The sequence below is a fragment of the Erpetoichthys calabaricus genome, chromosome 9 (genome assembly GCF_900747795.2).
Source record: "Erpetoichthys calabaricus chromosome 9, fErpCal1.3, whole genome shotgun sequence".
Lineage (NCBI taxonomy): Eukaryota > Metazoa > Chordata > Cladistia > Polypteriformes > Polypteridae > Erpetoichthys > Erpetoichthys calabaricus.
This window is the reverse complement of record NC_041402.2, coordinates 175,598,393-175,611,986: the sequence shown is the minus strand read 5'-3', so window position 1 is coordinate 175,611,986 and position 13,594 is coordinate 175,598,393. Positions and strand designations below refer to the sequence as shown.

Below are 13,594 nucleotides of genomic sequence, written 5' to 3'. Positions count from 1 at the left end.
CCAGAGCCCAGACTTGAATCCGATTGAACATCTCTGGAGAGATCTTAAAATGGCTGTGCACCGATGCTTCCCATCCAACCTGATGGAGCTTGAGAGGTGCTGCAAAGAGGAATGGGCGAAACTGGCCAAGGATAGGTGTGCCAATCTTGTGGCATCATATTCAAAAAGACTTGAGGCTGTAATTGCTGCCAAAGGAGCATCGACAAAGTATTGAGCAAAGGCTGTGAATACTTATGTACATGTGCTTTCTCAATTTTTTTATTTTTAATAAATTTGCAAAAACCTCAAGTAAACTTTTTTCACGTTGTCATTATGGGGTGTTGTGTGAAATACCTATGTACATTCTCAGATTTTCTATTTTTTTTGTCTTAATTATTGTTTTTGTCACAATACAAAATACTGTAGCCCCTTCAAAGTGGCAGGCATGTTGTGTACAGTAAATCAAATGGGGCTTGAACCCCCCCCCCCCCCCCCCAAAAAAAAATCCATTTCAATTACAGGTTGTAATGTGACAAAATAGGACAAACACCATGGGTACTTGCAAAAAGTAAAAATATTTATTTTCTCAAATAAATGCCCTTGAACAAGAATGAATGAGCTCCTTGTTTTTGGGTCCCTTTTTTGCTTGAGGTTACCAACAATTAAGGCTTTCATCATTCAGGTTTTCACTTTTATATTTCATTCAGTTAATGGTTTCCTTTTGGTTTCTTAAATTTGGGTTAAACACTCTCATTTGCTAGTTTGATAAGTTGAAAGCATCATAATAGTAAAACTAAGGAGCATGTATAGTTTTGGGCTTTGATGTTTCTTTCTGCTTAACTGTATTACGCTTTTTGGATTTCAGTTGGAATATAAGCATTTAATGAATTTTTATAATTATTGCTTATTTCCTTTTTTTTAGTTTAATTGTAATTCTTCAGTGTAGTTCTGTTATTTACCATTGCCCTTCTTGTTTGCATTGCATGTAAAGGCAATGTCACATTATACAACTTTTCCAGCATCTTAACCAGTCGGAGACAGCTGCGGCACCTCCCGTGATAATCGTGTCATGCAGTCTGACATCCCCAACAACTCAGTCCAAGCAGTCTGTGAATTGTACCCAATCTGATTTTATTTCCAGTCACAGTGATGGGTTCTGTGTTCATGAGAGCTGGCGACCAATGAATACTCATCCAGATGTACACTGCGTAAAATACAGTGATGAGGAATAAGGAACACGGGTGTTTTATAACTCAGAAACAGAAGAGAGGTCATCTGTTTGATGTCTTGTGCTTTACCTACCATGACAGATGAAGAAAATAACAAAAAGGCCACCATCACGGCTGAACTCACTGTGCTTGTAAACCCGTTACATGGGTGCCCGATTCTTGTGCATCTGAAATGTCACATTTTATGTTCCACGTTAGAATAGAAAAAGACAAAAAATACAGCAAAGTACTTGTAAACCCTTTGATATGTTATTGGCTGTCAGAAAAAGCTGGCGATACTTTGCAAATGTGAAATTGTAGAATGACAAACATTGATTAACTGGTCAGTTTGAGAGGAATAAGTCTAAATGCCAGGGTGCAGTCAGTAAAGATACAGTTGGTGTCAAAAGGAGAAGAAAAAAAAATGAAATACTTAAAGGGACATATTGGTTACAGACCCCGAATAATGTGATGCTCAGCTCTCTGCAAATAGTGAAATACGTTCATATTTTTATTACAATATGCTTTCAGGTAGGGAAACAAAAATATAGATGGACAGCTATAGTGAACATACCTTTTCAATGATCAGTGTTCTTTTAACCATTTTACAGTCTGACACAAGCATGAATTTACTGTTGCATTGTAAGAGTATAAAGGTCTAAATGGAGTTATGTGACTCGAAGAATTCTTTGGGTCCACTTTATTAAAACAAACCAAATTTGAAGAGCGGAGGGGATGAGTGGTCCCCCAAAGTGGAACAAATTTGCTGTTGATTGCTTTGTCGGAACAGGAGAATTTAGGGTTAGGGTGTATTATACCATGAGTAACGCAGTAACTGAAACAGCTACTTGCAATCCACGAACAGCAACCCACAACACACCAATAGCAATTGAGAAACATAGAAACAGAACCAGTTAAAGCACAACTTTCAATATAGGAGACCCTTGGAATAAGTAATGAAAATAATGGCCAGTTGTCATAACTGTCAAAGCTCATCATTGTGAAAATGAACATGTTTTTAGTATATTGATGTCTGAAAGCTCAAATTATTGTATTCCATTGCATCTTTGCAGGAGTGAGGTAGACCCTCTTAACATTTCACCATTATAATGGGATTGGCTTTTGCTATTTCTCTCTGTCTACGCAAACATTTGTTTGCAGCTGTATCTTATATTGAGCATCTCTCTCTCGAAATTTCAGCTCCCATTACAAGGTCATGGTTTTATTATGTCAATCTCGTGCCTATTTGCCAACGTCAAACTATCTTACTCTGAGCAAGTGCTGAAACTCTCCATGTCACGAGCAGGTTTTCACTTCTGTGCCCATCACTTTGATGAGGAGATAATCATTTATTTCATTTAAGTCATAAGCCAGGTTCTGAATGTGTATGCTGCTGCTCAATGGTGTGTGTTGTGCATCTGCCAGGGTAATTTTCCTGGATTATGTTCATTTTTCTTTTCTGTGTCTTGTTTTCATGAGTTTATTATACTTATGTATTTTTTAATCAGTATTGCGCTGTTTCTTTTATATTATCTATGTATTTTGCTTCTATATTCTCCTGTGTTTTTTGTGTTTGTGGGCAGAGCCCTTCAATGGGCGGGACAACTCTGATGTCACCACTGAAGGACCGCCTACAGCCTACATATTATAAGGCTGAGGTGTAGATCCTGCAGTGCATCATTAATGTTCGGAGAGTGCTATTGATTTTCTGGTTCTTATATTTTCTTGACTCTGTTTTTAACTTTCATGTAAATAGAAGTTTTTTTTTTTGTTCTTTATTTCGCCTTCTACAATTTCTTGTATTAGGAATTTGTTAGTTTTCGTATACCCCTTGGGGTCAGAGCGCAGGGTCAGCCATTGTACAGCGCCCCTGGAGCAATTTCAGGTTAAGGGTCTTGCTCAAGGACCCAGCAGAGTAGGAGTGTGGCAGTGACGGGGATTCGAACCGGCAACCTTCTGGATACCAGCACAGATTCTTCGTCTCAGAGCCACCACTCCGCCCTAATAATTCATTACATTTATATAGCGCTTTTCTCAGTACTCAAAGCACTATCCACACAGGGAGGAACCGGGAAGCGAACCCACAATCTTCCACAGTCTCCTTACTGCAAAGCAGCAGCACTACCACTGCACCACCTGTGATGGGGTCAAAAATTCACTATCGAGTTCAATTCAAACACTGATCCTATTATGTTTAAAACATTGCATCTTTATTTCTGTGTATCTGTGGAAACCTATGTACAACAGTAACTTTGAAAAAAAAATCAACCTATCTTTTTCAAACTGATCATGATTGTCTTGTTACAGTCTCTATGCCTGTTGTTCTTGGTCCAGTTATTTATCCCCATATCCTTCAAAAAGGACCTATATCCAACAATAACTACTGTAGAAATTACCTTTATGGATCATTTATTACGTATTTTAAATATTTTGAGACATTTAAAGATACTGTAAATTTTGAACTTTTGAAACTAGAGCCTCTTTTTGGGCCTGTGTAGGCCAAAGCCTGTCTATAGAGTTTTGGGTCAGACTGCTGGTGGGCAGGCCTTTTCTGGGCAGGTTAAGGAGGGTCCTGACCTGTTTCATGGGACTTTTAGGGGCCTCACACCATTTTGTGTGCTGCTCATCATAACAGCCTACACTAAACAGGTCATTTTACTTATGCTGCAGGCTGGCTGTGGTTTTGTTAAAACCATTTAGGTATGAATGGGGAACCACACAAACACATATCATGATCTCCATACAACAAATAAAAGTGTTTCTCACCTTAAGTTCTAACTAAACTCTTTGGAATAGTGAAGAAATGCTCAATGGCAGTATGGGAGTAAAGTGGATGGCACTGCCACCTTCTAGATTCAGCAATCTGGGTTTAAATCCAGCACCTGTGTTTTTGTCCACAGGTGTGAGTGTACATATTCTCCTCAGGCTGGGGTGCTCTTTCTTTTGGGTACTCTGGCTTTCATCCCATATCCCCAAACATGCACTGGTTAGGTTAACTGGTGTGGTGAGCAGCTGGGGGTGATACCCAGCCGGGACGCCTGGAAGGACCGTGAGAGAGACTACGCCTCCTCTGCACCACGAGAGGGCAACCGCCCTGGTTGGTATGGGCACCACAGGAACAGAGCATGGAAGCTGAACCCTATAGGGGCCCGTGGTCACCTCCAAGGGGCGCCTGGAGGTGCTGGTGGAAGGATTACCAGGGACACCCGGAGTGCTTCCAGGTGCTCAGCCGGCACTTCCGCCACACCAGGAAGTGCCAGCGGAAGTTCATCGGGAGGCACCTGGAGCATGTCCGGGTGAACATAAAAGTGGCCGCCTCCCTCCATTTGTTGGCTGGAGTCGGGTGGAATTGGACGTAGCTCGGAGGAGAGGAGTGGAGGTGATGAAGGAGAGGCATTGTGATAGAGGCCTGGACTGAGGGTGCTTGTGTGCGGTTGGATATTCACTTGTAAATAAGAATAAACATGTGTTTGGGATTGAACCATCAGTGTCTGCCTGTCTGTGTCTGGGCTGGTTCCCACACTGGCTATTTCAAATTGGCCCCATGTGAGCATATAATAATAATAATAATAATAATTCTTTGCATTTATATAGCGCTTTTCTCACTACTCAAAGCGCTCAGCAATTGCAGGTTAAGGACCTTGATGAAGGGCCCAACAGAGCAGAGTCCCTATTGGCATTTATGGGATTCGAACCGGCAACCTTCCGATTGCCAGTGCAGATCCCTAGCCTCAGAGCCACCACTCCGCCATATGAGTAACTGCATTCTGCATTGGACTGCCTCCCACAATCCATTTTGGTTCCTGTCTTACACTTGATGCCACTGGGATGGGCACAGGTTAGGTCACAAAACACTGACATGTATTTCAAGATTGAACTCACAAAGGTAACATTGGAAAAGAATACTATGCTAAATTATAGCAGGATCCATTTTGAAAATAGGAACTGACTTGTGACTACAAGTGTGATTAAAGGGAAAGATGACAATGAATGGAGGCTGGCGACTATCTGTCTAACCTTGTGATTCATTGTGCCCCTGCTCTAGCAGTCTTCATATTTTTTTTGTGTTCTTTATTTCGCCTTATACAATTTCTTGTATTAGGAATTTGTTAGTTTTCGCATACCCCTTGGGGTCAGAGCACAGGGTCAGCCATTGTACAGCGCCCCTGGAGCAATTACAGGTTAAGGGTCTTGCTCAAAGGCCCAGCAGAGTAGGATCTCTTTTGGCAGTGACAGGGATTCGAACCGGCAACCTTCTGGATACCAGCACAGATCTCCAGCCTCAGAGCCACCACTCCGCAAATGCTTGTTTGCTCAAATTTATTCATTAAAGAACTTTGCCCTGTTTAAGTTGCAGTTTTTGGGATTTGTCTTCTTATTGTACATCGCTGTTTTTTTAGAAGCAAATCTACATGACAGTTGTGACAATCGAGATGGTGGGGGTCGGGGGGCTATTGCCTTTGATTTGTCAAGTTTTTCAGTGTGTAAGAACAGCTAGAGTGCTTTGTGTTACCATTTAAATGTTTTTGATAAATCGCAGCTAATGAAATATGTCCACTTATTCTAAAGTGCTTTTTAATTTCCGACAGTGCTATTTACAGAGAAATAAATTCTGATATTGCAGACCACTACCCCTCCCACGAATATCAAGGATTTGTCAATTACGCTGCATTTTTAGGAGTCATTCTTTTGTCACTGTGGAACACTAAAAAAATAAACTCACACAGCAGGCAGCGATGGAGGAGCGTCCAACCTTGGAATTTGAGGAGGGGGAGGAATGTCGCAGTTTTGCACTGGCACCAGAAAATTCTCATTTGGGAACTGTAATCCACCAGGGCACCATGAAAAAAATCCTTCTGATTAAATCTCTCTGCTGCCATCATTTGATAGACACTTCTTTTTCACTGAAGCAAAAAAAAAAGAGTGCCTGAGCTGAGCCAATGCTGTCATAAAAGGAGTGATCAATTTGTACGGCCTTTTCCCTTCCCAGATGCCCCATGGCAATGACCTGATACAGACAGTGTTTCGCTTATCTGTCCGCTGCAACACCAATGATGCAGACGGCTTCCTGTTTTCCGCCACAGCTTCAATCTGCAGCGTGCAGCACTTCTTCACAGTGTGCTGCTTGACACCATCTCCAATTTACCCAGAGTGCTTTGCACTGCAGTACTCTTAACTGCCGATGCTTTTCTCCTGACAATGTGCACTGAGACAAGGAAAGAAGCAAGAGCGAAGTAGGGATACCTCAGCCTTCAAAAAAGCCTTCATTCCCTGTGAAGCAGGGTGGAATGTCATGGATTATGACAAAAATCTGAGCCCCCGCGGCATCTCAACAGTGGCTCTCGTTCACGTGTCCTCCTCCAAGAGCTTTACTGGATGATTTTTGCCTCACTGAATGGCCCTGGAAAAGGAGTTGAAGTCCTAACAGCATCACTTCAGGCTTCCCTAAGCTGTACCGCTAACTGGGACACACTTTCTGTATTCCCAAAAGCTTCCCCTTCAAGTAACCTGACATCTCAATTCTTCATTGCTGGCCGTTTGTGCTCCACCAGAGCGACTGCAGCGAGAGGATCTGCAAAAGCAAAGAGGGGAGAAACAAAAGAAAGCTCTTACTTTTTGGACGGCTTCCAGCAAGCACATACGGTCACCAGGGTGATGAGGAGAAATATACCGCCAGTGGAGAGGATGATATACAGCGAGCTGCGCCCTGCAAGGAGACACAGAGCTTAGCACTCAAGGCAATGAGGGGGGAGGCAACTTACAGCAGATGATGAACCAGAGACCCATGGACCACAGACTTGAACAGACAGAACCCTGATAGTCCAGAGTCCAAGAACTTCCAGAACTGAATGAAAGAAGTGATGCCTAAGGTTCTGTAATCTTGGGAACCTAGGGAGATTAAGAGATCCAGTATTCCACAGACTCAATCCAGGAGGCTTAACATCTCAGACCACCTAACATCTGGAATTTCAAGAACCTAAAACTGACTTCTGAAAATTCTTGGACTAGGACCAGGGACATTAAAGATCTTACTGTCAAGTATTCTGGAGACTAAGAGACCCAAAAGCCTGGATAACCAAAAAACAGAAGATCATGAAGCTCAGAGATCTAAAGACCTAGAAATCTGGAGACCTAGAAATCCAGAGGCATCATGTCCCAAAGACACCGAGATCTGGAGGCGTAGAGAACCAGAGGCCATGAAGCATGAAAGATTGGCACATCCAGACTCTCAGGAACAAGCAATCTGGAAGCCCAGAAACCCAGTTGTCCAAAAACCCCAAAACCAGGAGGCCTTGAAAGCTAAAGACCAGGGGACTCTTCGATCTGAAAACCAGGAGATATGGATACTCAGAAACCAGGACATCCGGGCAGCCGATAATTCAGTGATTTGGAGACCCAGAAGCACAATGACCCAAAGACCTGGAGATATAGAAGTACACAAAACCAAAAACCCAGAGGTATGGAAAGTCAGGGAGATGAAGAAGAGTGGAAGTGTATAATGTGAACTTTGTGTCCCAACCAACCAAGAACAACCTCCAACACCCAGCATGCAAGGAGGCTAATTATTGGTCAACAATTTAATTCCATTTGCCTTAAGTGACATGGGATTTCATTTGAACCACTGTTGACTGATTTCTAATTCTTGCTCTTACACCGAGCATCAGACACAATAGCCATAGAGACCTTTTATAGTGACTTTTGAGGTACAGCCTCGGCCCACTGGATATACAGCTCAGGTCTGGCAACTACAGAGTCTAATCCTTCATCCAGAGAATCCAAGGACAGTGAGTATCCAGCCAGTGTCTGCTATTTCTGAGGATTTAAAGAGAGGGCAGCATAAAAGGAAATAAAGGTGCTTTCAGAGGACTCAAGCAGCCGAGACGACTGTTTTCAGGAGGAGCAGTGAACCTGAAATAGCCAAGAATGACTCTACTAAATAAAAAGATTGTGCTTTCTGATTTTGGGAGTGCCAGCTCTCTAGCTTTCCTTTGACAAATGCAGTCACAGTGGGCTGCGGACTTGGACTCAAATGCACTGCCACTTGGTGAGCGTGATCAGCTATCCTGGAACGCATTGATGCCCATTCTGGGGCGGCCACACAATTCTGGGTCAGTGAAACAAAACCGAGAGCAACGCTTTCAAAACCTTCAAGATGTCTTCATCACTGAGCCTTGACAACATGGTTTGTGTACAGTGTGTTTGGGGTGTGTATGGTGGGCTACTTTTCAGCTCTTTTCCCATTTATTCTTATGGTACTAATTACAGAGGTAAGATTTTACTGCATATGCAAACAATGTTTCGTTTCTATGTCCCAACTAAAGGTGCTAGATAAATGCTGTATATGTTACACCAATATAATACATACCAGCAAAAAGCCACACTTTTATAAATCTGAAGTGTATGAGTAAGGGTGCTGTGTTATGTGCAAGATGATGCGTGTGTACACTCTGAGACAGAAATACAGACACACGAAAATCAATTAAAAAGACGTAAGAGTCATTTGTTATTCTATTTATATGAGCCATCCTCAGGTTACATAGTATTTATTTAGTTGCTGAATAGACAAATTTCTCTAATCGGCCAGCTACAAAAATTTACAATTTATTATGCCGTGATGGTGATTATACCTCTAGGGATCTGGGATTGATATCTGACCCGGTCACCGCCTTTAGAGACAAGCATATTCAACTCATGTCTGTAAGAGTTTTTTGTTTTTTAAATTTTACTTACTCCAGTTTCCTCTCACATCCTAAAGATGTGCATGTTAGCTGAAATGGAGGCACTAAATTGTCCAAGTGGGAGCTTGAATGGTAAGCAAAACCCCTTAGATGGTCTCATCTGGGGCGGTTTCTTATTATGAGCAACATGTTGTCTGTAAATGCTCTCCCTCGCCTGTTATGGAACTAGTAGGTCCAATAACAGCACAGATATATGAATGCTGAAAATTAATACGTCAGTGGGTGTGAAAGTGTGTGCCCTGCATCTGCTACCAGTTTGCTAATAATGTGTGTGCGTGCGTGCTGTGCAGTTCATGTGCATTCACACTGCGTATAACATAACATAAATAAATCATATTGCTGGTGTTGTTATTATAAATATGATCAGGCTGCTTCGTGCGCGTAGGTATCTTATATTTGGTCATGTACATCAGACTTAAATCGAAAACAAGGATTGATATGTAACAGCAATCAATTCATTTTTCTTGTATATAGCACCTTTCACAGACACCACCACTTTGAAGCACTGAATAAAGAATGCAAGCATAAAATTCCACAAAACAACATGAATACAATATTTTGGTGTGAATTATACACCAAATAATTTTCAACACTAAAGGTGCTATATATTGCATATAATATTTACACATTTCATAAAAGTGGCACCCCAAGGGCTATGAGGCTACTTTATCTTGCATCTCATTTGAATCTATATTATAAATATATATACTGTAACTGTGTGTGTATTTTATATACGTGTATTGTATATTATATATCTAAGTCTGCTTAGGATTCCAAGAATTAATAAAATAACAATGGGAGGTCGAACTTTTAGTTACAGGGCCCCTAAACTGTAGACTGGTCTGCCTGCTACTATAAGAGATGCCCCTTTGGTCTCAGCTTTTAAATCCTGGCTGAAGACTCACTACTTCAGTTTAGCACACCCTGACTAGAGCTGCTGATTAACTATACAGACGCATCTCTGTTGTTAGTCATTATCACTAAAACATAAGTATCATGATAGTTATAATTTGATACTAACCCTCACCTATTCTGTTTCTCTTCTCAGTACACAGGGGGTTTTTTTGGGAGTTTTTCCTTGTCTTCTTAGAGAGTCAAGGCTGGGGGGCTGTCAAGAGGCAGGACCTGTTAAAGCCCATTGCGGCACTTCTTGTGTGATTTTGGGCTATACAAAAATAAATTGTATTGTATTGTAATACTGCTACAGGGGGTCTCAGACCCCCAAACTCAAGACATAGCCGTACTCACAACTGTCCTGGTTTTAAAAAGACTTGTATTTATTTTCTTTTTATACCTTACAAAAGCAGGTTTCTTCTTTTATGCTTTCTTTTCTTTAAACTCCACTGCCCCACAGGTGGGTTTTGTCATCCTCCTCTTCCTCTTCCCTTGACTCCAACCCCTTGGGTGAGGTGGTACAAGGCGGAACGGGGAGTACTTCTGGTGTGACAATAAGGCCTCTCCATGAAGCACTTCCCAAGTCAGGCAGAACCTCGCAAGGACTGCTTCTGTTTCTCTGTATTTCTCATCTTTTTACTTTATTTTGCATAACCTGTGTAGTGGACCACGTTGACATTTCACTGCATGTTGTACATGCATAACGTGTAAAACTGTGTATGTGACAAATAATGAAATCTTGAATCTTGAGCCTTTCCCGACAGCTCTCACAGACCACAACAAGGCTGCCATTAGGGACTACAATTCCCAAACTGCCCACAGGTGTCCAAATGGGACCTCACCAAGATGATTTGCTCCCACCCGATGTACTGTAGTTTCAAGTCCCAGCATCCTGCTGGCCTCTCCTGTTTTGGCCTTCTGACCAGGAAAGGGAACATTAACCATCCCAGTCAGGATGCTGATACACCCATAGTGCCCATCCCTAATGGCCTCATCCTAGACCAGGATTCTGAACAAATTTGAACAAGGCCAATAACCTGAAAAATTGCTCCAGGAGTGCTATAGAATGGCTAACCCTGTGCTCTAAGCCCTCCAAAGGTCATGCGAAAAAAAATCCCCTCAGGGATTAGTAAAGTATATCCAATCGAAAATCAAAATCAAAAATCCCTTCTGATTTTTGATTACAATGGACTCCTAGCTAGGTTAAGGCAATGAGGTCCACCCCAGCTGTGATACCAGATATACACAAACATATATTATGTGTGAGTGAGCCCTGCCATTATCTGGCACCCTGCTGCCCACTGCTACTGAGATGGGTTCTGAATTAGATTAAGTGGGGTTAAAAATGTGGGTTATCATATTTTATAAATGAAAACTGCTTTTGTGTTATGTCCTGGTGCTTCATGACGTGGTGTGCACCCCAAATATCTTACTATGCATCGCTATATGTGCTGTCAACATGGAGGTGTGCATGCAGATCAGGCAGCGTCTTACTGTGCCAATGAAGCGCATTCCATTTTGCGCTCTCCTTTGTTAAAGGTGCTATATGGAGGGGCTGCATAAAAATGATAACATCCCTTTTTTAAAGGTGCTATTTGTGTTAAGGTCCTTATTAAAGGTGCTATATGACAGAGTGGACTACTGGCCTCATATCCATGAAGATGACGACAAGCTAAATGAAAATGGTGCATCTCATTTTAACTCCTCAACAGTGCACTGTGACAAAACACTTGGCATTACAGGGGTACTGAATGCAGGATGTGATGCCTCTAACCTATGCTGCCATTTACACAACATCATGACACTGTATGTAAAAGAGAGTGTTTGACACAAAGGTGGCCATTTTAAATCTGGCCAGTTGCTCACTGAGTGACTCAGAGTGGACCACTTCCAGCCATATTAATGACAATCGTACACTATCTCTGTACTGATAGAGCCACGTAGAACGAGAAGATGTGGGTCGGTGTGTTAATCAAGGTGCTATCTGACGGTGCATGCAGCTGACGTTGATATGATGGTGCTACATCCAGCAAGAGATGCTGTATACACTACCAAAGTGTCACTAGCCTAGCACAAATCTGAGCACATGAAGGTGCCCTCCTTGAAGGTGCTATGGAACAGTATAGTATATATGGGTGCTTGTAGGTAAGCTGCGGTGTGCGACTCTGTTAAAAGTGCTTCATAAAGATCATTCAGCTATGTAGTGCCTCCTCTGTGAGCCCGCCTGCCTAAGTGTTTCCTTAAAACCCAGTGTTGAAACAGAGATTAACAAGTGGTTTTTATGTACTGTAAGACTGTTGTCCTTGCTATTAATGGCTGACTTTAAATTTGTCCTCTAACTTTTGAACCTGTGAAACCTTATCGTATTGACACATTAGTGCACTCCTTCTATCTGCTGTGCCCTATTGTACTTTCATTGTCTTTAAATATCTTGCAGTGTTGTTGCTTGCTTGACATTGTGGTGCTAAAAGGAGCTTTACTAAATAAAGAATGACTGGCTAAGACTGGGGTGTCCTCCTTTTCTGCACTGTTATCATTTACTTCTCAGATTAAAACATGGTCCTCCATTTAATGTTTTTTTTTTTTAAACCAAGTCGAGCCTCTCTAAGCACCAAGCAGCTCATTTAGAAGCGCTTTGAGTCTGGGCAAGTTTAGGAGTTGCTGCTCCACCTATTAGTCTGTTTTGGACCACATGAGAAAAGCCCACATGAACATGAGGAAGATGTGAAAATTCTACACAGAAGGCACCCGGAGCTGAACAGAGGTCCAAATACTACAGCATAGCAATTACACACCATTTTGAGTTTAGTTTTCCAGTTTGAAAAAGTGAAAAACCTGAAAAAAGGTGTCAAGTCAAGTCAAGTTGGGAAGCATGCACTGGTACAGTGTGTTGCCGCACCCACTACACATCGAAACAGCTCGGGATCCCGGTTGGCAACCCCCCCAGGCAGATACGCGGTCCAGTCCTACCCTCCGGAAATGACCCTCTATCTTCCGCAGCCAGGTGTTACGTGGGTGACCCCTTGGCCTGGTCCAGCCACTTGGGTCCCCAACAATGAGGATCTTATGAGCCAGATCACCCATGGGGAAACGCGCCACATGGCCGTAGTGCCGTAACTGACGCTCCCTCACAATGTGCCTCATTTGGGACTCCATGAGCAACCGCTCATTCGACACAAAGTCAAACCAACGGTACCAAAGGAGAGACACAGTACCAAAGGAGTCCAGTCTTCATCTCAGGTCACTGGATAGCGTCCATGTCTCACAACTGTATAGTAAGACAGGAAGCACCAGGACTCTGAAGACTTGGACCTTCGTCCTTTTGTATAGATAGCGGGAGCGCCACACATCCCTTTCCAGTGACCTCATGATTCCCCATGCTCTCCCAATCTGTCTACTGACTTCACAGGAAGAGTCACCAGAGACATGAAAAAAGGTGTGTGCTACCGAAACTGTCACCAGAACTTTGTGCCAAAGCTGAAGATGAACAAAAGACTCTAGTTTTTTTTTTTCACCGTACGTTACAAGCTAGACTGAGACAACCATTCTGCAGTCTATTTACAGCATTTTAAGAACATTAAAAAAAACAACCAACACCACAGAACAGGGCCTGCTTTCTGGTCAAGAAACACAATGTCTCTCCCTTTATTTCATTTTTATACAAGAAAAAAGGAAGAATTAGAAAATTTTTGTTCCAATGTCCTGCTTGATATGATATGTCCATACACTTTAGAAGTAGACTAAAGTGTCTGGGCACATCACATCAGGCCATCC

General features: G+C 42.3%; 1 protein-coding gene across 1 annotated transcript in view; it reads right to left on the bottom strand.

Moving 5' to 3' along the window:
* hepacama (hepatic and glial cell adhesion molecule a) overlaps positions 1-13,594 on the bottom strand; it is a 77,416-nt gene that overhangs the window by 20,950 nt on the left and 42,872 nt on the right. Inside the window, exon 4 of the mRNA XM_028810439.2 lies at positions 6,801-6,894. Within this exon, the coding sequence (XP_028666272.1) occupies positions 6,801-6,894 (94 nt within the window). The remainder of the gene's footprint in view (positions 1-6,800; positions 6,895-13,594) is intronic.